Source organism: Cavia porcellus, unplaced genomic scaffold, assembly GCF_034190915.1.
Source record: "Cavia porcellus strain 051 isolate PalLab524CR breed Dunkin Hartley unplaced genomic scaffold, mCavPor4.1 scaffold_16, whole genome shotgun sequence".
Taxonomy (NCBI): Eukaryota; Metazoa; Chordata; class Mammalia; order Rodentia; family Caviidae; genus Cavia; species Cavia porcellus.
The window spans coordinates 20,628,719-20,654,677 of record NW_026947499.1 but is presented as its reverse complement, the minus strand read 5'-3'; the positions used below and the strand labels follow the sequence as shown (position 1 = coordinate 20,654,677).

General features: G+C 38.4%; 1 protein-coding gene and 1 non-coding gene across 3 annotated transcripts in view; both read left to right on the top strand.

Moving 5' to 3' along the window:
• LOC100719270 (sodium/glucose cotransporter 1-like) overlaps nucleotides 1-25,959 on the top strand; it is a 77,422-nt gene that overhangs the window by 31,445 nt on the left and 20,018 nt on the right. For both annotated transcript variants that reach the window (XM_063225878.1, XM_063225879.1), the window contains 4 exons: nucleotides 169-274; nucleotides 8,138-8,218; nucleotides 12,838-13,058; nucleotides 24,831-24,966. In XM_063225878.1, the coding sequence (XP_063081948.1) occupies nucleotides 169-274; nucleotides 8,138-8,218; nucleotides 12,838-13,058; nucleotides 24,831-24,966 (544 nt within the window). The remainder of the gene's footprint in view (nucleotides 1-168; nucleotides 275-8,137; nucleotides 8,219-12,837; nucleotides 13,059-24,830; nucleotides 24,967-25,959) is intronic.
• On the top strand, nucleotides 19,429-19,563 carry LOC111754086 (small nucleolar RNA SNORA2/SNORA34 family). The gene has a single exon (XR_002788812.1). It is a non-coding gene; the product is annotated as a small nucleolar RNA SNORA2/SNORA34 family (small nucleolar RNA).

Genomic DNA, 25,959 nt, shown 5'->3' with positions numbered 1-25,959 from the left:
TGAGACTTGGGTAGACCTCACCTGCGTTCACAGGTGATGGGTTACTAGCCAGAGAGGCTAGTAACTTCTTGCATGAGGTTGTCAAGCTCTCCCCACCTCCTTTTTTCTTAGAATTTTTTATGCCACTGGAAGTGAAGATACAGCTTGTTGACCTTGTACTCATTTCAGGTGGAAATCTGCTATGGCGCCATGTTTTTGAAAATTGCTTGGGACTTGGATGCTTACCAGATCATACTGATATTGCTGGCAATTGCTGGCACTTATACTGTCACAGGTGAGATTACTAAAGCAACACACACATTTATTCTGATCCAAACACTCTCCATGAACTGAAGTCTTCATAGACATTGGGGGTGGAAGTCTCCAGTTTTTGCCTTTTCCCAGTCTGCATTACAGAGCAAATAATGAAGGCAGGGATATCAAAGAAAGTGGTGTCCTACCATTAAAAATTAGACTGTGTTATTAGGGTTTCTCCAAGGGAGATGATCGGGTCAGCAACAATTGTGTTTGCAGCAAAGTGACACTTAAACATTGCAGGTCACCAAGTAACAGAGTGGGAGTACAGAAATGGAATACAGTGGAAATATGGTCCTCAGGCCAACAGCTGAGTCTCTGGATCATTTATGTAGGCAGTTCTGTCCTAGGAAGCCTCTACTCAGATATTAAGAGTAGGAGCTGTCATCATTGATTTTTTTTTCCCAGCTAAAAGTTCAAATCTTGGATGCCGATGTGTGTCTGTGAGCAGTTCACTGGAGTCCAAGTGGAGAAAATCAGAGCGGGGAGTAAAATGTGTCCAATCAATGGTTTACATTATGAGGGAAGAGAAATTATAATTAGCTTCCCAGGGGACATTTGGTAATGTTTATAGGCATTTTTGGTCACAACTGGACAGAGAGTACTATCTAATATGTAGATACCAGAAATACTGCTGTTGCTTCCAAACTAAACTTTTGTAATGAAAGATGGACATTCTGGCTTAGGAAAACTACCCAGAGAGTCATCCATCTGAAAAAAGAAAGTCAAGGGAAATTGGAACAAAGAAAGAGATATGTTATGGATTTAAAACTGGTGGTCAACTTAACGCCAGCTGGATTACATCAGCATGGTGCTGAGTGCAGATGTTGCACCTGAGGAAAGTTGCCAGCATAAATAGAGACGTAGAGAAGGAGAAGCTATGTGCTGAGGTGTTAATGCATTGAGGCGTTGTGGGTTCTCCTAGGTGTTGCTGTTTGAGCCACTGGTTCTCCTGGAGAAGCTCTGGTTCTCACATCTAGCATTGCTTCCTGACTCCAGAGGGGAAGACATGTGCTGCTTGGTCTCCAGGATGAACTCATCACGCTGGCTTCCTGACATGCACTCGACTGTGCTTGTCAGAGCAGCTCTGGGCCTCCGTGTCACTGAGGATGGCTGTGGTGCTTTTCAGGACAGCCCTGATCTTGTTTTGAGCGAGACTTTTTGGCTCCAGCATAGAATCCTCAACCTACCAGCACAGCTCCTACACCCAACTGGCACAGACTTCCTAGCTTCCACTGCTGACCTTTGGGCCTTCCCAGCACAGATCCATAAAAGAGACTGGCATGAGTCCTTCTTGCGGGCTCTGGACCTCCAGTTGGACTCTATGTCTTTGGTGTTGTGAATAGATTTCCTGCTTTTTCTTGTGTTAACTCCCAGTGACCATCATAAAACAATATTATAAACTCCCATGTCCTGATTCTAATTGTTCTCTGCACAACCCCTGACTACAAGATAAAATGTCACATAAGATGAGGGACAGGGGTCTAATTTTTGACTTAGCATATGGAAAGCCAGTTTTTCCAGTACCATTTATTAGAGATGGTCTTTCTTCCAATGCAGGTGTTTGCCCCTCTGTCAAAGATAAAATGACTTGAGTGTATTTGGAGCTGTTTCTGCATCTTCTAATCTGTTTCCTTGGTCCTCAGTCTGGTTTTTTGGTTTTTGTTTTTTGGCTCTTGGATAGTTTGGGGGGTTTTTTGTTTGTTTTTGTTTTTGCCGGTATCATGCTGTTTTTTTATCACAGTAGTTTTGTAGTATGATTTAAAGTCAGGGATTGTGGCACTTCCTGACTTGCCTCTGTTGTTCGGAATTGTTTGTGCTATTCTAAGTTTCTTTTGGTTTCAAATCTTTGGATTGTTTTCTCGAATTCTGTGAGATATGTTATTGCTATTTTTTTTTATTTAAGGAGAAAAGAAAAAAAAACAGTGAAGGGGTACAAGTTATACAGATTTACAGAAGAAAAAAATGTGCAGTAGGAAATCACTAGTTAATGGATTACATATTGCCATCTTAGAAATAATTGTTCAAGTCACAAAATTAAAGCTTGTAGAGTGGACATTCCAACAATGATACTGCAAACAGTTCTGTTCAATGATCCAATAAAACTCTGTGATATCATTTTCTATCTTATACACTTAAATATACATGCAGTTATATAGTTTAGAGCACTTTCTTTTCCTCTCTTTTGTACAGTGACTATTACACATTTGGGGTTTCATTGCTCCCACAGTTCTTATTGCTTTTTTGGAAGAGAGTAAAACCAAATGTGACATAACAGAACAGAATCGGTCAAGTCAAAAGGGTGGATATAACAGATAACATAAAAACATAATACAAGGTGATCAACAACGGTTACCATAATGCCTCCCGCTATTTCTAATAGAATTGCCTATATCATTAGTTGTAATACAATTGAACAAAACAGTAAAGAATAAAACCGACAAAACCAAAACATTGGAGATATTGTAGGTCTTCAAAAGTAGATAAAAGTCAACGAGAATGGGCGTTATAATGAATCTCATTATCTTCTCAGCTGATGCCTAAACTTTCGAACCTGATACTATCCAGCAAAACAGAATAGAGGAACCTCAGTCAAAAACAAGATGGTGAGAGTAATACAGGGCTTCAAATCAAGATAATAGAAAGTCAAAGTGGGTTACTATATTATATCCTGCTATTTTTTCCCTTTAATTAAACGGATAAAAATAAAAAAGTAAATAATGGAGTGGAGATTGAGAAAAAAGAGGGCATAACAGCGAAACAGGGCAGATCAAAACATAACCATTTAAGCAGAATAGTGTTTCACCACCAGATATTTCCGACCCAAAAGTAATTACCATATTGACTCTTTCCTTGAAGTCCTTGAGTACAACTTCGTATACTGTAGCATTAAGTATATCAAAACAATGTAAAACCATTTAAGAGAATGACAGCATTATAGAGTATTTAGAATCGACTAACAGAAAATGAACAATGGTTTCTGTATAATCTCCTTGTCTTTAAAAGGTTTTTGCTTATACTATCGTACATAATAAAATCCTATAAGATACAACCTGTTTAGACTATTGGAGACAGAAGAACAAAAGCTAGATGAGACTTCAAAACAAGATGGTACTAAATCAGTATTACCTATTAAGATGTCATGTTCTCCAAAATAGCTGTTCCTATCATCCAATCGTCTCTGTCTCATTTCTGTTGAGCTCTTTTTCTGTCAGTAGCTGTCAGTTTGTCTTCTTCATTTTGTTCTCTGCTCCATTCGTTGTAGCCTCCCCGCCACTATTTCTGGGTTCTTTGTATTTTTCTTTTTTTAGAATATCCTGCAATACTTTCTGTAGGGTTGAATTGGTGGTTGCAAATTCCTCCAGTTCCTCTTTATCCTGGAAGCATCTCGTTTTTCCATCAATTTCCAGGGACAGTTGTGCAGGATATCTCAATCTTGGCTGGAGATTATTATCTTTCAAAGTTTGAATTATTTCCCCCCACGCTCTTCGTGATTTGATGGTTTGTGAAGAGAAATCTGCTGTAATTCTGATGGGTGTTCCCTTGTAAGTAGTCTGTTTCTTGTCTCTTACAGCTTTTAATATTCTGTTCTTGTATTGAATTTCTGGAATTTTTATTATTATATGCCTGGGTGTTTCTCTGTTAGGGTTGTAGGTAGCTGGGGTCCTGTATGCCTCATACATCTGAGTATCTTTACCTTTTGCTAAATTAGGAAAATTCTCCTGGATTATTTCTGTGAGTAGCTTTTGTAGTTCACTTGTTTGTGTCCCTACTTCTTCTTTTATGTTCTTAATCCTTAAGTTATGGCTCCTCTTATCATCTTCTTGTCTTTGTATTATTGCTGTTTGTTTCTTTGTTATTTTTAAGAAGTTTTTCATTTCATTCTCCCATATTACAAGTCTGCCCTCCAGTTCAGATAGTCTGTCCTTAGTTTCTTTCAAGCTGTTATGCCAGTCTTGGATAGACTTCTTAATTTCTTGATAGTCCCTTTGAACCTGCTTCACATACTCAATGCTTTCTCTGTTTTCTCCATCAAGCAATTCTCCCCTCTTTTTCTGTTCTTCCATTCCACCATCTGGGTGGTGCTTAGCATTTCTCTAACTATTCTGCATACTTCTAGCTTCAGGTCGTTGATAACTTCATTCCTGAATTGGTCTATGAGGCTCTCCATATGGCGCTTAATGTATATTGGTGCGGTGTCCACTATTGCCTGTTTCTCAGGATTGGGGGCCGAGGAGCCTTTTTTGTTGCTTCCCTTCCCCATATTTTCTGTTCCTTATAAAATGCAAGCTTACATAGGAGGCCCGGCTTCCCTGCCTGTCAGCCACAGCCTGATCAAATTGCGCTGGCTAGTTGTTCCCGCCCACCGCTGCGCACCAGGGAGTTGCGGAGGAGGCAGCCTACGCGGGAGTCAGTCGCTCCTCCGGGCCACCGTCAGGCTCTGGGATCTGGGTTAGGCCAGCCTAGGGAGTCCGCCAGCAGCGTCACTCAGGCCAGGCACTTTTCACCAATCCCGTCCGAGAGGGGAATGTGTGGCTGGAGTCGCCACCGCGCCCTGCTCTTACAGGACTGCCCGAGCCCAGAAAGTCTTCTGCTGGAGTCAAACTGTGGTAGGGGGTCAGTTTCTCACTCACCTCGCCACCAGTCAGTTTTCGTGTACGCCTCCTTGTCCGTCCTGTTTTCGACTCGGTTCGCAGACTCCCGTTCCCAGAACTCTGCGCGTCTCTCCTTGCCGAGCCGCTGTGGAGGCAGCCAGCCACCGGGCGGCGGGAAACCCAAATCGCGGCGGGAAACCCAAATTGGGGTTTCAAATGGCGCGCGGTCGAGCCTCCACACCGAGCCTTTTCTGTTCCTATTTTAGCGCCAGGACTGTATTCTAAGTTGGTTTCTCTCAGCCCAGTTCGTTCCTGAGTCAGCAGAGCATATCTCTACTGGTTCGTGTCTCCTTAGTCCGCATCATTCCTGGCCTCTGAGCCGAGCCTTTCAGAGAGCCTCCCGTAGTTGCTGTTGTCTGTCCACCATGTTCTCCTGTTATTGCTATTTTAATCAGAATTGCATTAAATCTGTATAACAGTTTTGGAAGTATGGCTATTTTCACTATATTGTTTTTCCTACCCAAGAGTAAAAGATATCTTTCCATTTTCTGACATCCTCTGTTTTCAATGTAAAGATCTATTACTTCTTTGTTCTATTGATTACAAAGCATTTTTATGCTATTATTAAAGATGTGATTTCCCCAGTTTCTCTCTCAGTGAATTTGTTGTTTGTGTACAGGAATGCTACTAATTTTTGGATGTACACAGCTGCACAACTGAATTTGATTATTAAATCTAGAGGTCTTTTGTGGAGTTTATGGAATCTTCTATATAGAGTATCATGTCATCTACAAATAATAATTTGACTTCTTCCTTTCCTGTCTTTATTCCTTTTATTTCTTTCTCTTGTCTAATTGTTCTGATTAGTGTTTCTAGAACTATATTGAAAAGAAGTGGTGATAGTGAACATCCTTGTTTTGTTCCTGGTTTTACATTGAAAGCTTTCTGTTTTTGTCCATTTATTATGATATTGGCTATCGGTTTGTCATAAGTTGGCTTTTATCAGATTGAGATAAAGACTCTATTCCAATGTTCTGTAGAGTTTTTATCATGAATGGGTTGAATTTTATTAAATGTTTTTTCTGCATCTATTGAGATATTCATGTGCATGTCTTTAACTCATGCACTAAACTAAAATCAAAATGGATTAAAGATCTAAATAGAAACACTAATTCTGCTGCAAGATATGGCAGTACAACTCTTGAAGACATAGTTGTGGATATTGTAAAAAAGAGAAGAAAAGAAAGTGCTCTAAAGGATATAACTGCATGTATATTTAAGTGTATAGGATTGATAACCATATTACTAAGTTTTTGTTGGATAGTTGAACAGAACTGTTTGCAGTCTTGCTGTTTGAATGTCCACTTTGTATGCTTTACTTATGTAATTTGAACAACTACTTCTAAAAGGACAATATGTAATTATCAACTAATGATTTCTTATTGTTTATTTTTTTGAAATTATATATTATTTTTACCCTTTTCTGTTTTGTTTTGTTTTGTTTAAATAAAAAAAATTTTACATAGTTGTAGGCAAACACTTTATAAACAAAACCCAGACCATAAGGCAAATATTACAAAAAATCAATAACTGTCTAAGTTTACTAAAGTTTTTGCACAGCAAAAGAAATCATCAACAGAGTGAAGAGATAATCCACAGAGTGGAATAAAATTTTCGCTAACTGTTCCTCAAAAACTGCTATCTAAAATATATAAAGAATCCAAAATAATCAGACCCCTCAAAAATTTAACTCAATTCAAAAATGGGCATCTAAAATGAATAGTCAACTTCTTAGATGAAGCATTATAAATATATGAAAAAAATGTTCATCACTGGTCATTTGAGAGATACAAATTAAAACAACACTGAAATTCCATCTCATGCCAGAAAGAATGGCTACTATCAAGAAATTAACTAGTAACAAATGCTGACTGGGCTATTGGGGGAAAGGGAATCCTTCTCCATTGTTGGAGACAGTAAATGAGTAAAGAAGATGTGAGTTTTTTTATATAAAGAAGCTCAGCCATAAAGAAGGATAAACTTGAGACATTTATAGGTAAATGGATGCACCTCAAGACCATACTCTCAAGTGAAATAAATCGAACACACACACATAAATATCACGTTGTTTCTATGGTGTGAGAAATCAAAAGTGTAAATAAGGGCCAGAATGTTATACTAGATGTTATGAAATAGGAAGAGGGGTTGAAGGAGAATAAGAGAATTGGAAAAATAAAGAGTAATTGAGATGAGTCATGCACAAGTACAAAATTCCTATGATGAATGTGATTATTATATATATTTAAAATGTAGCAATAAATAATTAATTAAAAGAAGGAAAAATCTTGCAAATCATCATAAAGGACTTTAAAAAGAGAAGACAGGACGCCATGTTGGAACTTAGGACTCTGGGAAGCCAAGCCAGCACCTCCCCTCCCTGGTAAGCAGAGGCAGGGTAGCCCACTGCAGCCCTTCCAGGGGGAGACCCAGCAGTGTCTCCTGAGATCCACACCATGTTGGAACTTAGGACTCTGGGGAGCCAAGCCAGCACCTCCCCTCCCTGGTAAGCGGCAGTAGTGTGGCCCACTGCAGCCCTTCCAGGGGGAGAACTAGCAGTGTCTCCTGAGATCCACGCCATGTTGGAACTGAGGATGCTGTGAAAACAAATGACCATTCTGCCTCCCTGTTTAGCAATAGTGAACCTACTGCTACATGGCCTAGAGTCAAGTATCCCACTTCCCCTATTGGGAGATTGACCATAGCAAATAAGGGGGACTTTCTTCCACCATTTCTTTGAAGGCAAATATTTTTATTACTGTTTTGCTCTTTTCTGATTAATGGTACTGCTCTATTCAATATTCTGTTTTGATAAGTTCTATAGTGTTCTATATTTCATCTCATTTTGATACACGGGATTAAAAGAACAACTATTATAAAGATAACAAAATATACTGTGATGCCTATTACTGTTATCCCGGTAACCTGCTGTGAAGTTCTGTACCAATTTCACTGTACGATCTTAGTTGACTTTATTCTGACTTGTTCTGTTGTATACTTTCAAAATAAAAATTTTTAAAAAAAGAGAAGACAGGATGTACCAAAACTAAGGACAAGTAGTTTAAAGACCTACTGATATAAAGCAATCATAAATCTGAAGGGGGAGTCTGGGAGGAGAAAGGCATACAGACTGCCAAGTCACTGTCAACAGAGTTGGTGTGGCCTTCACTTTTCTTTCCCTTTCTCTTCAGGTGGTTTGGCTGCTATGATTTATACTGAGACTTTACATGCTACCATTATGCTTTTTGGGTCCACTGTGTTAATGGTCTATGGTAAGTAAAACTTGAGAAGATTGGCCCACAGACCTTTTGAATCAGAAGCTGCCCGAGCCATCAGTACCTTCACCTCCTGGACAGGGAGAATGAAGCTTTCGGAGCCTAGGGCATTATCACAGGTCATGTTAGCTGGGTACGGAAGTGCATGCCTGTAATCCCAACACTGGAGAGACTGAGGCAGGAGGATGATTGTGAGTTCGAGACCAGCCTGGACTATAAAATGAGCTCAAGGCCAGCCTAAACTGCATAGTGAGATGCTGTCTCAAAAAGACTTAAAAATAAAATCAGAGGTCATGCAGAAACTTCTGCTGACTTCAGGAGAAAAAGATGTCAAGGAATAAAGCAGAGGTGACAGACTCCACTGCTGCGGTCCACCACAGTCATCTCCAAGCCTGTACACTCCTCTCTAGTTGGAAACCCCTCTCAAATTTTGTCTGCTCAGCTAAATCCATCTGTCAAGGTTAATGGAAGTTTCGCCCCCAAAGGCATGATTCTATCAGTATTCCATCAACACATATTTATTCTGTAGGCTCTAATCACTATCACATAATTTAACATTTTTATATGTATCTTACCAAGTTGTTGATTATTTCACATAAATAAATCATACCCTCCTGATTCAAAACTTTCAGATCCCACACACAGTATCCTCTACCCAAAGTACAGACTCATGCATTAAGTACTTACTTAGTGAATAGGTGCTTTTTAAGTTATGAGAATGAAAATAATAGCCTATATGAAATATCGGCTATGTAGAACCTGATCTATTGCCTCACAATCACAGTTACCATGAGGCATAAATACTTGAGTAATCCCCATTTTACAGATAAGAAAACTGAGTCTCAAGTGTCCTGTTCGTGAAATGCACTGAGAGCGTGACACATCAAGAGCTAGATCTCTCTAAGATCAAAGCCTAATATAGAAACTAACATATTATAGTGCCTGTAATATGACAGGTAGACTTACCTCAAAATGAAAATTTCCTCCCACAGATAGGAATGTGAGCCTAAGAGTGTTGATGTGACCATTGCTGCATGGCTCCAAGACTAGCCTTGCAGACATTTGAACAAAAATGTTCTTGACTTATGGGGTAAGGAATTAGTGAAATGATATATGGGTACACTTGAAGGATTATGTTTCCAGAGAGTATATTGCTGAACCTCATGGGATAAGAATCGATAGACTCAAACAGAATCAGTGCTCCATCTTACCGTGCAGGAAGCATTTGTATTCTGTGAGGTACACTCAGTATAGTTCTGCAAGAGCACATAAAATAGGTCAGGCATGGTCTGAAAAATCGGATCATTTTAAAATGCATTGAGGAGCAGTGACTAACTTAAGTGGCAAAAATGGAAACTACAGACCCAATAAACCATTATGTTTATTTCTATGCTAGTATTAAATATCAATATTTTTAAACCTGTTAAGTCTACCCCAAATGTTGATAATGGCATCCAATAAAGTAACTTGAGGAACATGTGGAATATTCCATTTAGTGTTAGTAATTATATCTCTAAATAACTATACAGTTTTCTACTGAGTAATTTATTGGAATTTTTATTTGGGGAGTTCAGGTTAGTTTCTTAGAGAAGTATACATAATAGAGTAATTAAATGACTGTTTTCTTTTTAAAATATACAAGGTCTTGTACATTCAAAGTTGTTTTTCCGCCTGGTCACTACAAGAACCCATGCACATGCAATTACATTTTTATTTTTGAGTAAACAAAAGAGTGCACAGTGAAATGTAGGTCACCTTCATTCTCAGTTCCGCTCCCCAGAGACAACCAATGTTATACATTTTATAAATATCCTTCCAAAGATATTCTTTACATATACAAACATTTATATATGAGATATATTTTTTCAGATTTTTCATGTCCTGTATTATCACCATTTTTTAATTTCAAAAACAAAAAAAGTACAAAATGATAACAGAAATTTAAAAATGGGAAGAGATATGTATTTTAATAGAATCAAAAAATAAGGTTTACAGAGGTGCACTTAGATGCAAAGAATAATTCCTAATAGCATAGGAGGATAACTATGGTTAACAATTTAACTATTTCAAAATAGCTAGTAGGAAAGATTTTGAATATTTCCAACATAAAGAAATGATCGATGTGGTAGGTGATAGATATATATTTATTCTGATTTTTATCATTACATATTTTATACAAATATTGAAGTGTTATCCAGCTTTGACAAGAGAGGCCCCAGTTTACTCTGTACCCCATAAATACATACAATTGCTATGTGCCAACAAATTGAAAATGCAGTTTTATAGCCTGTTTTCCCATCACTGATACTATAATATACGCATATTTCCATGTAAAAAATTAGAGAGCTATTGCATCTTTCTAGCTGTGTATATGCAGTAATTTGTTTACTGAAAATACACAAATCAAAGCGCAGTGCCAGGCGAAGCCTCACAAAGTGAACACACACTGGTGACCAGCCCTCAACTCAAGAAATTGTGCTCTTGTTTCCTTCCCACAAACTATATTTCGGGTTTTTTTTCCTTGTCTCATGACACTAGCCAGGGCCACTGGTAGGGATGAATAAAGGTGGAGACAGCAGGCACCTTTGCTTCATTCCCAGTCTGCAGAGGGAAATCTTTGAATATTTCATCATTAAATAGAATATTTGTTGTCAATTTCTTGCAGATATCCTTTGCCAAACTAATAGAATTTCTTTCCATTCCTAGGTCCCAAGGATTGTATACCACAACTAGTGTTTTGATTGTATCAAGTATTTTTTCTCACCTACTGAGATTAATGTATCATTTTTCTCTTTTCTCCTTTTTACCAGTAACATGGTCAACCATGCTGACTTGGTTTTGAATGCTACTGAATCTTACACTCTTAGAATAAGTCCAGCTTTGGCAAGAGATGCCCAAAGTTTCTCTCCATCATGGCTCTGCTAACATGCATTCTCAGTAGTACATGAGAATGTGTGTTTTCTAACCCCATCACAATCCAGCATGGAGTATTTTAAAAACTTTTTTTAAAGTGCCCATGTAATAGATTCTTTTAAAGAGTGCCATTTTTGTTTAAATTGAAGTTTTTTAGATACTGGTGAGGCTGAGCATCTTTTCATTTACTTAATGGTTGCTTGTATTTTCTCTTTTATGAATTACCTGTTTGTATTTCATATATTCTTTCAGCAGTTTATCTTGCTGTATATATAGGAATCTTACATATGATATGACTCTCTTCTTTCAGCTTAACATATTTTTAATTTTGCTATATTTTTAAATTTTGATGTCAAATTTATCAGCCTTTCTTTTTCTGTTTATATCTTGTTTAAGAACTTAGTAATTGAAGTTTAAAAGATATTTCATTGTCTTCTAAGACCTTTGAAGTTTTGTCTTTCATCTTGTTTTCTTTATTTCTTTTTGTTGTATTGCTTTGTTTTGTTTTGTTTGTAGCCATAGTAAGGATTAACCCAGGGCTTACATCATAAGGCTAGGAAAGTACTCTACTTCTAAGCTACACCTTCAGCCCTTTTTTAAAAAATTATTTAAGAAAAGGTCTCACTAAGTTGCCTAGACTGGCCTCAAAAGTGCAATCCTTCTGAGTCAACCTCCCAAGTAGATGGAATTACAGCTGTGTGCCATTACACTTAAATTCACCTTTTAAAAATCCATATGAATTCATTTTTATAAATGCTATGAAATATCTTCTATAGTCACTCAGTATCTTCTCATTGGCCAGCCTGGACTCCAAATAGCTCTGAACTCTTTTTTTCAAAAACTGAGTCTATTTCAAAGGAACATGGCATCGCATAGCAAAACAGAGTAAAACATTGTGAAACCGATGTTTTAGTACCTTTTTAAATGTTTTCCCTTAATGTTAAAATTTTTATATTGAGAGATACCATAGTATCTAAAGAAAATGTCAACTAGAAATTTTATAAATGTTTCACTCGCACTGCAGAAAAAAATATTAATCTATGTTTTAGTCCAGATTCTTTACTTAACATGTGATAGACCTTTAAATCAAAACTGGCATAGGCAAATAAATGTTTTTTGGGCTCTGGTAGCTAAAAATTCCAGGAATATATTTTCTTTCAGCCATGACTAAATCTAGAATTCTTAATGAACCAAGTATTCAAAAGAGCTTCAGATTACCATGTTATCTCAGAACCAGAGGAGCTGGACATGGTGGTACAGGTCTGTGATCCCAGCACTCTGGAAGGCTGTGGTAGGAGTATCCCAAGTTTGAGCCCACCCTGGCCAATTTAGGAAAACCCTGTCTCAAAATTTTTAAAAACCAAAATTTTTAAATGCTGGGGATAGAGCTCAGTGCAAAGCCCTAAGTTTAACTCTGTCCTGAAAGAGAGAGAGAGGGAGAGAGAGAGAGAGGAGAAGTAGTGTTCTTTGGTTTCATCAGCACAAGAACACTAGAGCAAATGTGAATAGCCCAGCTTGGTCACGTCTGTTCCTCATAGGTCATTTGTTGCCCAGGAGACAGGGAATGTTGGCCAGGTCTCAGTCATGTGCCAGACTGGAATACTGCCAATCCCCACTGGGTCTTACTTGGCATTCTGGTTTCTTCACTCATGTGTTACTGTGCTCTTTAAGGAAATGGTAAACATTATGCTTTTTTTTTAAAGCTTTTGGAAAAGTGGGAGGATACAAGCAGCTACAGCACAACTACATCTACGCCATCCCAGGGAAGATCAGTGAAGGAAACTGGACAGCCAAGTCAAAGTGCTACATCCCTCACTCAAACGCTTTCCATCTCTTCCTAAGTTCCTCCTCCGGCGACTTCTCCTGGCCCGAACTCATCTTTGGTGCCACTACGCTGTCCTTATTCTATGGGAGTGCTGATCAGGTAATCAGAGATACTGTACCTCCAGTGACTGTCCTGGGGGTGGGGGTCTTGGGAACACTTCATGACTGGCCATATTCTCTGTGGCCTCTGAGAGCTGTGGCCTGTCTGCTCCCCATGTTCAGGGCTGTTTTCCAGTTTTTACTTATGCCTCAATAATGGCATTGTAAGAAACTCTCTTTAAAAGTAACCCACCACTTTTCTAGAATGTATCAACTCTTTTCATTTTTTGTCTTTTTCTCCATCACCAAGATGCAGTTTTTGAAAAGTCAAAATAGCTGCATTGTTTGCATGGATTATGACAATGATATATTCTTTTGAAATGCCATTATTGTATCATGAAATACGTATCAGAATGCTATCTAATTCATAGATTTACTTTTTCTTTCTGTGCTGAAGATCAAATCTGGGAGTGCTATACCACTAAGCTACATCCCCAGTCCTTTTTCTATTTTTCCTTTTGAAACTGGTTCTAAGTTACCCAGACCAGGCTCAAACTTGTCCTCCTGCCTCAGCCTCCCACGTAGCTAGGATTACAGACATGCACCATCATGTATGTACATTTTAAAGAAAAAGTGATACCGTAAGCACCTATGTGACCATTATCCCAGTTAAAATATAGCCATCACCTTAGAATACGAATGATATCTTTACTGTTTTTAAAAAAATCACAATATGAAGAAAAGTTCAAATATGAAATCACCAACGTACCATTAAGCCATGCTTGGACATGGTGGCACACGTCACCTGGGAGGCTGAGCAGAAAGATGACAAATTCAAGGCCAGTATGGGCAATGTACTGATACCCCATGTCAAAAAAATTTTTTAAAAAGAGACTAGTTAATAAGTAGTTCAGTGACAGAGTGCTGCTATCATGGCAAGGCCCTGGTTTCTATCCCCACTATCACAAAAAGAAGAAAGAGAAGAAGAAATGAGAGCTACAGCACTTTGGTGAATATGCTTCTAGACTCCTTTGGGTAAAGATAAACGTTTAGAGATGTATAAATTATTTTATATAAATGAAATCAGTCTGCCACTGCTTTCTTGTACCTCGTGGTTTTCTTTTTAACTCAGAAATACATTGCACGGTTAGGGGTGCAGCTCAGTGGTGGAACATATATTCAGCATGCACAAGACCCTGGCTTCAATTCCCAGATCCACAAAAAGAACATGTTGCGCACTGTCTTGGTCACTTTTCTCATTTGCTGGGACAAAATCCTGGCACCGAAAATTTAATGGAGGAAGGTTTATTTTAACTCATTTTTTGCAGTTCACGGTCAGCTGACTCCAAGACAGACATGGCCATGGCAGAGGAAAACTGCGCATGTCATGATGATATATCCTTCCAGATGTCCCATTCCAGATCCGCCTCTTCTGACTAGCTGATTAACAGCAAGTCGGCCACAGTGCCTCATAATCCAATCATCTTCTGAACACATAAGGCTTCTGGGTCCACTTCAGATCCAAATCATAACACACACACACACACACACACACACACACACACACACACACACATCTTTTCATGTCACTGTATAACTGTCAGCATTTTCATTATAACGGCAGTATAGTTTCTGGTACATAATGTCCTAAAATATATATAACCAATTCTCAAAGTGACAAACATTAGGTGATTTATAATGTTCACTACTAAAAACACTAATTTTGAGCTGGGGATACAGGTCAGTAGCAAAGCACTTGTCTACCATGCATGTAACACAGGGTTCAATCCCCAGAACCCCCGAAAAAATGTGACATCATCTTTAAACATCTTCTGGATACACATCTCTGTAACACCTAAGTCCTAACTACCTTATGTTTTGGATCTGTTTCTAAATATATCTTAAATTACATTTCCTAATTCTTTATTATTTATATATAAAACTACACATTTATTTTAGGATGTAAGGTTTATATCCAGCTACCTTAGTAATCTCATTAATTCCAATAGTTTTCTGTAACCTTTGTAGGTATATAGCATCTATAAATAGTGAAGGGTTTATTCCTATCATTTTTGTTTGTCTTTTCTCATTGTGCCAATTTAAATTTCAAGATATAATGAAATATAAAAAATCAGCTGTGGTTGGAGATTTCAGCACTCTTCTAGAAACAAAAAGTGCAGCTAACAGGCTTAGTTATATAGTAATAGAAATTTGTACATTGTAGGGTTTTTTTTTTTTAGTTTTTTTTTTGTACCAAGGATCGAACTCATGAGCTTGTGCTTCCTAGGCAGGCACTTGTGCCACTGAGCTAAATCCTTGGGCCTTACATTGTACTTTTCAAAGTTCTCTTTCCTGCAAGCAGAAAAGAAACATTCTTTTCACGGAAACTTACAAGTATTGACCATAATTAGGATGTAATAGAAGTCTCATTAGATGACTGAGGATCAATATCACATAAACTATGTGTTAGGATTAATATAAAAGAAGAAAATAATACCAGTGATAGTTTTTAAATCTCATATCTGAAAATTTACTGACATGTTGTTAAATAGCTTATAGGTTAGAAAGTCATTCATAAAATATTATAGTTTAAAACTTAATGCCACTGTACACAATACATGCCCATTTTTAGAGCAAATTCCAAGCAGCACATTTAATGAAGCATGAAAGGTTAACCATAATGAGCAAACATTCAAATCCAGAAATTAAGTAAAATAGTCCCCAGCAAAAAAGAGATAGATCTTCAGTCAGAAATAAAACAATAAAGGCCATCAAAGAGATTATTGAAGTCAAAAAAGTAGAGATAGTCAGTAAAACCAAAAGATTACAATGTAAGCAGCTGCTATACTCTATAGTGACAAGAGAAAAGTGTGCATTTGATACAGCAAATGTTTTCCATTCATGATTGGTTGATTGGCTGAATCTCCAGAAGTAGAATCTGCAGACAGAGGGCCAACGGCACCACTGTACCAAACAGAGCTGAATCTTCAAAGTGTGATGCTAAATAAAGGAAGTTAGACACAAAAGCCTAAGCACTTCATGGTTGCATTTGAATAAAATTCAGCACGTGGACAACACTAAAATATGTGATACAATTACTTTTTTAAAGCAATGGGAGAAATAAGTCACCAAAGCGGTCATTGCTAGAGTGAGGGAAGAGTTTAAAATTGAAAACACGCATGCAGAGCAGCACTGTCCACAGCAACAAAAGGTGGAAACAATCAGGTGTGAATGGGTAAGCAAAATGTGTACCGATAGGTTGGAATATTATTCAGCCATAAGAAAGAATGCAGCCCTCCTACATGTTACAGTGTAGGTGAATCTACAAAGTGCTGTGTTGAGTGAAAGAAACCAAAAACAAAGGCTGCCTAGTAGATGATTCATTTTATATAAAACATCAAAAATAAGCAAATTCATAGAGATGGAAATTGCATTAGTGCTTGCCAGGAATAAAGGGAAAGAATAATGGAGAATTATTAGTTAATGGATATGGGTATTCTTCTGGGGTGATGAAAATGTTATGAAACTAAAGAGAGATGGTGATTTACAACCCTGTTAATACATTAAATGCTTCACTTTAAAAAGGCTAATTGCATTTTATGAGTTGTACCTTAATTGTTTTCAAAGTTACGGGGAAACTTCTATGGCAGGCTGCAGTGTCCCATTTCTTGATTTGGATGGTGGTCACACTGTATGCTCTCTAATGTGCTGCGTATTTTTATACTGTGTATTTTTAGTGCACTTTCCTGTGCTATATCACCATAAATCGAGTTTAAACACTATGTGGAAGAAAACCATGCCAAATAGCTAACCAAAGTTTGAAAATGAAGAGCAAAAGAGAAACCTACAAGATGTTTAAATCAAGAAGCAATAAGAAAAATTTTTTACATTATCAAGAATAGACAGAGAGACTAATGAAATAAAAAATAACAAGTACAGAGATAAACTCAAATACTTATGAGGCTCCATGAGTCAATGGGAGAGTTACTAACTCTTCAATGAGATTAGAAAAACCAGCTTACTTTTCGAGTAACAAAACTTTGCTCCCACCTAACTGTCATAGTCAGGATCTAGAGCATCTCCTGAATGCTCTTATATTGAAGGATTGATCCACAGCCTGTGATACTAGTTCCTGTGTATGGAACTCACAGGAAGTGGGGCTAATGGAAGCAAGTGCACTGGAGTGTGCCTTTGATACCCTCTTCTTCTCTCCGTTGCTTCCTGGCAGTTATGAGGTCAGCAGTCTCATCTACCACATGCTCCTGCCATGGGATGCTGCTTCCCTACAGGCCCCAAAGCCACAGGCCAATTGATCATAGGCAGAAACCTCCAGAACTGTGAGCCAAAATAAACTTTCCTTTACAATTTGATTAATGTAGGTATTTGGTGCAGTAATAGAAAGCTGACTAACACTCTTTCAAAGGTAGACTTCAGATGATTTTTAAAATATCTTCTAGAGCAAATTATCTAATGATAACATTAGAGAATATGTTTTAGACAGAGGAGAAGTACAAATCATATTGATCACTTTACATATAAGGACTTGTTTTTTCTGTCTTTTTGAGACAGGGTTTCACTGTGCAATTCAGGCTGAACTCAATTTGTAGCCCAGGCTGGCCTCAAAAATCCCAGCAATCTTTCTGCCTCAGGCTCCCAAGTGCCAAGATCACAAGTGTGTGCCACCACACCTGCCTGGATTCATATGAGGACTTTTTTTTTTTTTTGTATCAGGGATTGAACTCACGACCTCGAGCTTGCCTGGCAGGCACTTAAGCCACTGAGCTAAATCCCCAATATAAGGACTTTTTAACAGAGAACATCATAGACAAAACTGCTAGATGAGAAGTTTGGGGAGATTATTATAAATGTTTCTCATGACAAGAGACTAAAAACAAAATCGACAAGAAAAAGGAGCTCTAACAGAAATGTGGGCAAAAGATAGTGACAGAAAATTTATAGGAAAAAAATTTTCAAATGTAAGTGCCAATAAACATATAACATAGTTATCAGAGAAGTACAATTTAAAGTCATGAGATTGCAAACATTAGAAGGTGTCATGATGCCAACTCTTAGGGAGAGTTATAGATGTCTGGAAACCCTTGTATACTTTGGTAAGAATATAAATTAGTTCATTCCCTTCTAGAAGGGAAATCTGCCAGAATTTAACAAAATGTAAACCAGGTGTGATGTTGTGCACCTATAATCCCAGCACTTGAGAGGTTGAGGTAGGAGGATCTCTGTAAGATTGAAGCCAGCCTGGGCAACACCAAGGTCAGCCTGAACTACATAGCAAGACCCTGTCTCAATCAATCAATAAAAATTTAAGTATATTGTGCTCTGTTACCTAGCAGTGATGATTCCAAGAGTCTACCTAAAATGCCCTCACGCAAGTTCCCAAGAAACTGTGTATAAGGTATTCATCACCATATTGTATCATTACTGTAAAGTTTATAGATGAAATGAGAGGAGTGACACAGTGCTATAAGTGTAGCAGCTAGAAACAGCAGACTAGATGTATTTATAGAATGTTGAAGGAGCTGTAAAATGTACTGAGTAAGAAAAACAGGAGACAGGAGGAGACGGGGAACACAGTATATGGCTATTCTCTGTAATGTATCTATTTTTGTTTGCCTCCAATCCCATCTATTTATTGTGGGGTTTTGGTTTTGTTTTTGGGGGGAGACTTTTTTCTTGGTTGAGGATTAAACCCAGAACCATGCTAAGCATAATCTCTACCACTGAGCTATACCCATGATACCTATGTATTTTAATTGTGCCACTTTGAAAATATTTTAAATTTTTCTATATATTTCAACTTCTCTATAATCATAATTTGAAAACTCTCCCCTGAAGTTCTGTTTATATTTCCTGAACTACCTTCCAATACAAATTCCTAGAATGCTGAGTAAAATTCACTCTCCCTGTCTCCCTGTCTCTGTCTGTCTCTCTCTCTCTCTCTCTCTCTCTCTCTCTCTCTCTCTCTCTCTCTCTCTCTTCTCTCTCTCATTCATTTATTTTGCAATACTGAGGAATGAACCCAGGGCCTTCACACTGAACTATATTCCTAGCCTTTTTTATTGCCTATTTTGAGACAAGTGTTCACTAAATTGCCCAGGCTAGGCTCAAACTTGTGATCCTCCTATCTTGGTCTTCCACAGTGCTGGGATTACAGGCATGTGCTACCATGCCTGCCCAGATTTGGTTTTTAAAAAAGTTTTGAAGAGGTGATTAGACAATGAAGGTTCTGCTCTCATAGATGGGATTAGTGCTTCGCCCCTCCTAGCATGTAAGGACAGTGTTCAAGACTTTATCTGCAAAGCAAAAATTAAACCCTTATCAGACACAGAATCTGTTACTGTCTTAATCTTATACTTTCTGGCTTTTAGAACTATGAAAAATAAATTTCTATTATTTATCAAATTCTCAGTCGACTGGCCCTGAATCAAGGCCAGCAGCTTCCTGATGCTGTTGGTTCAAGCAGGAGCCTAAAGATATGTCTTTCTATGGTCTGTTGGCCATTTCAGAACTTGGGCAGTGAATGGTCAATTCATTAGAAAGAAACAGCTTGAAGCAACCCCTCTGCCCCCCATGAGTGTGGCAGGCTCCAGTGGCCCAGGACGGGAGCCACCGGGGTTTACTGGGACCTACACCAGTGAGTGTGGCAGGCTGCGGCAGCCCAGGACAGGAGCCACCAGTGTTTACTGGGACCTGCACCATGCTGGGACCTGGAACTCTGGGAAACTAAGCAACCCCTCCCTGCCCCCTGCTTGTTTTGTTTTGTTGAACTTCAATATACATGAAAGTATGGATAGCTATTTTGAAGAGAACCAAAGACTCTACAACAGCCATTAGTGACTTCCCTATTGTCTGGTTTTGAAGACCTAAAAGGCCTTTCTCATTCTGTTTGGATCAGTTTTATACTATGTTGTTTTGTATGAAATCTCTGTATGCTAAGACATGGACAACTATTTGGAAGAAAACGAGAGACAATATGATAGTGAAGATCTGTAGTGAAGGTCGTCTAGCTTTGCAATTTATATCTCTTACATTGCTTTCTTATGTCCTATTTGGTTCTATTTTGTTGTGTTTAATTTTACCCCCTTTAAAATAAAAAAAAATTCTCAGCCAAAGGAATTTGTTAGAGAAACAACCTGGTGGAAATAGGAGAAAGGCCATAGGTTAATGAGCAAAGGGCAAATTCTTCACGTAGAGCTTGTGGTCTTGAAAAACCTATAGCTTCATTGAAATTACACACTAGCAAAAAAGTCTGCCCACCACACAAGAGGGAAAACAACAGCAAAAAAAGTGCCTGGAGGTGACTTACAAGAAGTGCTAAACTCTACTCTGAGAATTCCTGAAGGCAGACTTAGCTTCCTGTACATTTGGGTTTTTAATTAAACTGTGTGGCAAACCTCACATGAACAAGTGCATATGAAGTCATCCATAATTTGTTATTCACTGAGCAGTCAGCAGTGATGACAGATTCTCTGCAGGATGTACCCCAGCAACATTTGCAATGTTTATGCCCTCTCCAAAATTCATATTGAACATGTTTTAACTTGTATCTAGATGTGCCTCCAAAGCCTCATATGCTCATAATTGGGGCTTTACAGAGGCGCGGCTGGTTCCAGGATGTGTGAATGTGGATTAAGGGATGATACTAGGATTAAGGGTGTCGATAATGAAAGCCCTATCCTGGATGTGGGTTACACAACTCAGAAGGAGCCTAAATGAAATAAAAGGGACAGATGGAAGGCAGGCTTCTGCTCACTGCTTGTTGCCTTCTGCTCAAAGTGCCATTGATGAGCTGGGCGTGGTAGCTCATGCCTGTAATCCCAGCACTCAGGAAGCTGAGGCAGGAGGATCGTTGTGAGTTTGAGACCAGCCTAGGCTACAAAGTGAGCTCAAGGCCAGCCTGAACTGCATAGTGAGACCCTGTCTCAAAAAGACAAAAAAAAAGTGCCATTGACTATCTCTGCTCTGTGATGCCCCTCTGCCATGGCACCCTGCCTTGGAGCCGCCCGACTATGTATTAAAACCTCTACAAACTGTGAGGCAAAATAAGCCTTTCTTCCTTTAACTTGTTGGTGTCAGGTATTTTGTCTCAGCAATGAAAAAAGTAGCTAATATACATCAGGAACAAATTAAGACAACCCTTAACTACGATCTTGCAAGATTCTCATCAATAAATTCCTGCTCATCTTGAACTGCTGACTCCAAACTAGAAAACATGAATGAGTCAAACTGCAATAAGCAAACACAGAGTCAGTACTCCCAAACCTCAGAAAATTGAAGTATTTGATAATACAAAGAAATAAAACTGGAAGTTAAATAAAACTTTTAAAATTCTATAAAAAAATCAGGCAAGCATATAAATTCAAATGTCTAGAAAAGTAAACTTAATGGAAGATAAAATTCAGTAACTGTTAATATAATAGCTTATACATAGCTGAAAGGAAAAAATTGTAATTTGAGAGAACTAGAGAAATTACCCAGAGAGTACAAAAAGTCAAAGTGTGAAAGAAAATGACATAGAAGACAAAGTTAAAATATATCTCATTGGCATTTTTGAAAGAAAGAAAGAAGCAACAAAGAGAAAATGCTTGTGCCACACATCAAATGCATACTTTCTGGATATCAAAGACAAAGAGATTTTTAAGAAATCATCTAAAAGATTACTTATAAAAGAAGACAGTTATACTGACAACAGCAGCTACAATTTAAGTCGCAAGATAGAAGAGTAATTTTTTGCAAAACATGGGGAGAAATGTGAGTTCCAAATTACATGCCCAGTTAAGGTATTATTTGAAAACATGGGCAAGCCAGATATGGTAAGATATGCCTGAAATCCCAGCTACTCAGGAAGCTGCAGCCAGAGAATTACAACTTCAATGCTAGCCTGGGCAACTCAGAAAGACCCTATCTCAAATTTAAAAAAAAAATTAAAAGGGATAGGTATGTAGTTCAGTAGTAAAGACCACAGGGTTGGATCCCCAGTACCTACCACACACACACACACACACACACACAGAAGGCAAAATAAAAATATTACCTTCCCTAAAAAAAGACCTAGCAATGTAATACAGAAAATGGAGGCACTTAAGAACAAGAAGGAATAGTTAGCAAAGACTCTGACAGGCATCTGAGTAGATTCTTTTTTATCATTCTTTTTTTTTAAATTTTATTTAAGGAGAAAAAGAAAAAAAGCAGAGAAAGGGTACAAGTTATACAGATTTGCAGAAAAATAAACAGGAAATCACTAATTAATGGATTACATATTGTCATCTTAGAAATAATTGTTCAAGTTACAAAATTAAAGCTTGTAAAGTGGACATTCCAACAGTGAGACTGCAAACAGTTCTGTTCAGTGATCCAACAAAACTCAGTGATATCATTATCTATCTTATACACTTAAATATATATGCAGTTATATCGTTTAGAGCACTTTCTTTTCCTCTCTTTTGTACAATGACAATTACACATTTTGGGTTTTGTTGCCCCCACAGTTCTTATTACTTTTTTGGAAGAGAGTAGAACCAAATGTGACATAACAGAACAGAGTCAGTCAAATCAAAAGGGTGGGCATAATAGATAATGTAAAAGCATAATACAAGGTGATCAACAATGGTTACCATAATGCCTCCCGCTATCTCTAATAGAATCTAAAGCTTTGGATAAAAAACAGCAGTAATTTCTACAATGGGAAATAAAAACCAGAGAACTATGAGACCACAATATAGAGTTACATCTGTCTATGGACTTCAAATCGTTCAGGACAAGGGAAGGAATATTGATTTACCTTGAACTTTAAATTATATCCATTTTAAATTTGTACAGGTTTAAAAAAGAAGTATAATATGTAGCTTCCTAATTTGGATGAAATGATTTAAGAAAAAATGTGTCTTTTTTTAATTTGGGGGAGTGATTATTTTGTTTGTTGTTTTAGTTGCTTTTCTCATCACTGAGACAAAATACCTGACACCTGCAAGTTAAAGGAAGAAAGGATTCTTTTGGCTCACAGTTTGTAGAGGTTTTACTCCTTAGCAGACTCCAAGGCAGGGTAGCATGGCAGAGGGGCATCACAGAGGAGAAACAGTTCATAGCATGGCAGGCAAGAAGGCAGAAAGCAATCAGCAACAAGCAGCAAAAGAAGCAGTGAAGTAAGCCTCCCTCCCAAAAAAATTTTTGGATGGTAGGTACCATCCACACCCAGGGTGGACCTTCCCACTATCCACAGGGGGACTAATTTAGTACCATACATCCTTAATCCCAAGATAACACGCCCTAGATACAACCAACTCTGCAAAGCCCCACCTATGAGCACATGAGGTTTTGGAGGGCAATGTATTTTTTTGTAAGAGTAGGAAATTTTGCTGAGGAAGAGACTGCTCTTGAGAGAGATAGGAGGAGACCTGAAAAGTGGGTTGCCACCTGGGCGTACACCTAGATACAAGCCATAACATTTCTTTAACAGTGCTGGAATAAAACAGCGTTTTAAATATGCTAGACAGGGCCCCCTCCATTGAGATACATCCCCAACCCTAAGAAACATTTATACAAAAAGCTAATAAACTGATGAAAAATCCTTTGGCCACCACCACTTGTAAGCAATAATCCTTTCCTTCTCCCACTTTGTAATGTATGATAATATACTAAAGTATTTAGGACTTTCTACATAGAATGATTTAATGTCCTCATTGTCACATTCTCCTCAAAGTAAAGGTCATATTTCTGCTCTAGTCCTGCTACTTCACCCCCCTCCAGAAGATACCACCTTTTCTATGCCCAGGTGTAAGCTAAAGCCAGAAGAGAAACATGTGTGTCCACCACTTGCTCAGGAGCAGCTCTTCTCCATTAAGAGAGCAGTAAGCAGGCTGGCCAGTAGATTTTCCAAGAATCAGTACCTTTTTGGGGAAGAATTTGGGGTTTTTTTAACCCTGTTATTAAAAGAATGCACTTGAAAAGTAAAAAAGAAAATAAAAATCCTACCTATTAATCCTCTTATCCCCCTGTTAACCACTATGATCATGTTTGTTTATTCCTATGGGCTTTTTTGTAAGTATAAAATTACAGTGTAAATGCTGTAGAAATCCTATGCCTTTCAGTCACTTTTTTATTTGAATGTTATTTAAGAGCATAATTTTTAGTGCATTGTTTTGGTGCTCTTAACACTTTTGTTTGGTTGGGTTTTGTGGTTTTTGTGTTGTTTCTTTTTTATCCTAAGTGCTTCTCCACTCGCTCGCTACACCGTTCCCCCAAACCTCACAGAATCTGCCTCTAGCAGAACTGGTACCATGAAATGGGTCCTGAAACATTTCCTGGGAAAGTGTGCATTTTAAAGGGCTATATCAATTTTTTAATACAGATAAATGATTTTGGTCCTGATCCTGAACAGTCCTTACTCCCAGGGCCCCATCTTTACTTTGATGTCACAAAGGCTTCTTCATTCTTTCTGGCAGAAACAATCTATGGCCTTCAAGAGGTAGTTTTCTCCTTGCCAGAGGACAGCTTGCATGGCTAGCATTTCCATGATTGGTGTACAGCTCTAGCAATGAGACCAAAGTCATATGCACCCGGCCCTTCTGGCAGCCGTGTACTGCACAAAACGTATTCATTGGTCACATGTGTCTCCCTGGCCCTGAAAGGCCCAGAAATGTCTGGACAAGTGAGCAGCTGGTGAGCAGCTTAGCAGACACCCACTAGAGGGCACATCCTGCTGCTGCTGCTGCTGCTGCTGCAGGTCACAGTTGTCCTATCTGTGCCGAGGTCATCCAGGCTTTACATGTCCCGTTAGAGCCATCATCCATTCCACTCACCTGTGTTTCTTTGACAGGTTTCTGTCCTGCGGGCCCTGGCAGGCAAGAACATATCTCACATAAAAATTGGCTTCATTCTGTATGGGTACCTGAAGCTGTTGCCCATGTTCCTCGTGGTGATGCCAGGAATGATCAGCCGCACTTTTTACCCAGGTAAACTTCTGATTCTAATGGGTTCACTCCATTCCTCTTTCAGAGAAATACAGTGTATTTGGGGTTATCAGGTTTCCCATAGTATAATGGTCATTGGGGTGCCCCCAGAATGCTTCTTAGCAGACGTCTAGCACAAACAAATGATGCATACAACAAATCGAAAGTACTGTACCAGGGTTATAAGTTCAGACAGGAAAAAGCCAGATCAGTGCCTTCTCTCATATGTCAAAGCTTCCTTCTATCAGGGCTCAGCCATGACTTTAGGACAGAGTCTGCAGAAGACTGAGCTGTTCCTATTATATCACCAGTATCATACTAGGCATGCCCTGGGTACCAAGCACTGCAAGAAGATATAACAGATATTGTTGCTGCTTCTCACAGCCTCAGGCACATTGGAGGGAGCTCCATGCACCCACCAAAGTGAGCTTGATACAGAGTAAGGCCCACATTAAATACTATCAAAGCATTTGTGTTTTCCCTAATGATTGTGTTTCCCCTTATCATAATTCCATGACTGTAGCTCACTGCCATTTCAACTAGCTAGTTTTACTACCTCATTCTTAATAGATTGTTCTGTCTTTCAGGGTAACAAGTCTGTTTATTCAATATATTTAATGGAACACTTTACTCTGACAGGTGTAGCCACAGGAGCAAAGTAGGTGCTTCTGGGGGAGTCTCTTGCTATAGTGCTTTTAACACAGGAAAATAAAATACAGAATGCTTTTCAGTGCTAAGAAACATATGCAATGAATATCTCTAACACTAATCCCTCCTCCAATTTGCTCCTGAGCTCCTGAGGCATGCCTCCATTTCTTCCCTAGTTTTAACTGAGACTAGTTTCAACATTCCCCTATGTACTGTTCAGCTGTTAAGCAATGCTTTGTCAGGTCTCCTGGCTGGTAGTTCTCTGTACGTTGGAAAATATACCCCTCTACCAGGAATTAGAGTCTCAACTTACAACTCTGAATTCATGACTTTATCATATCTAAGGGA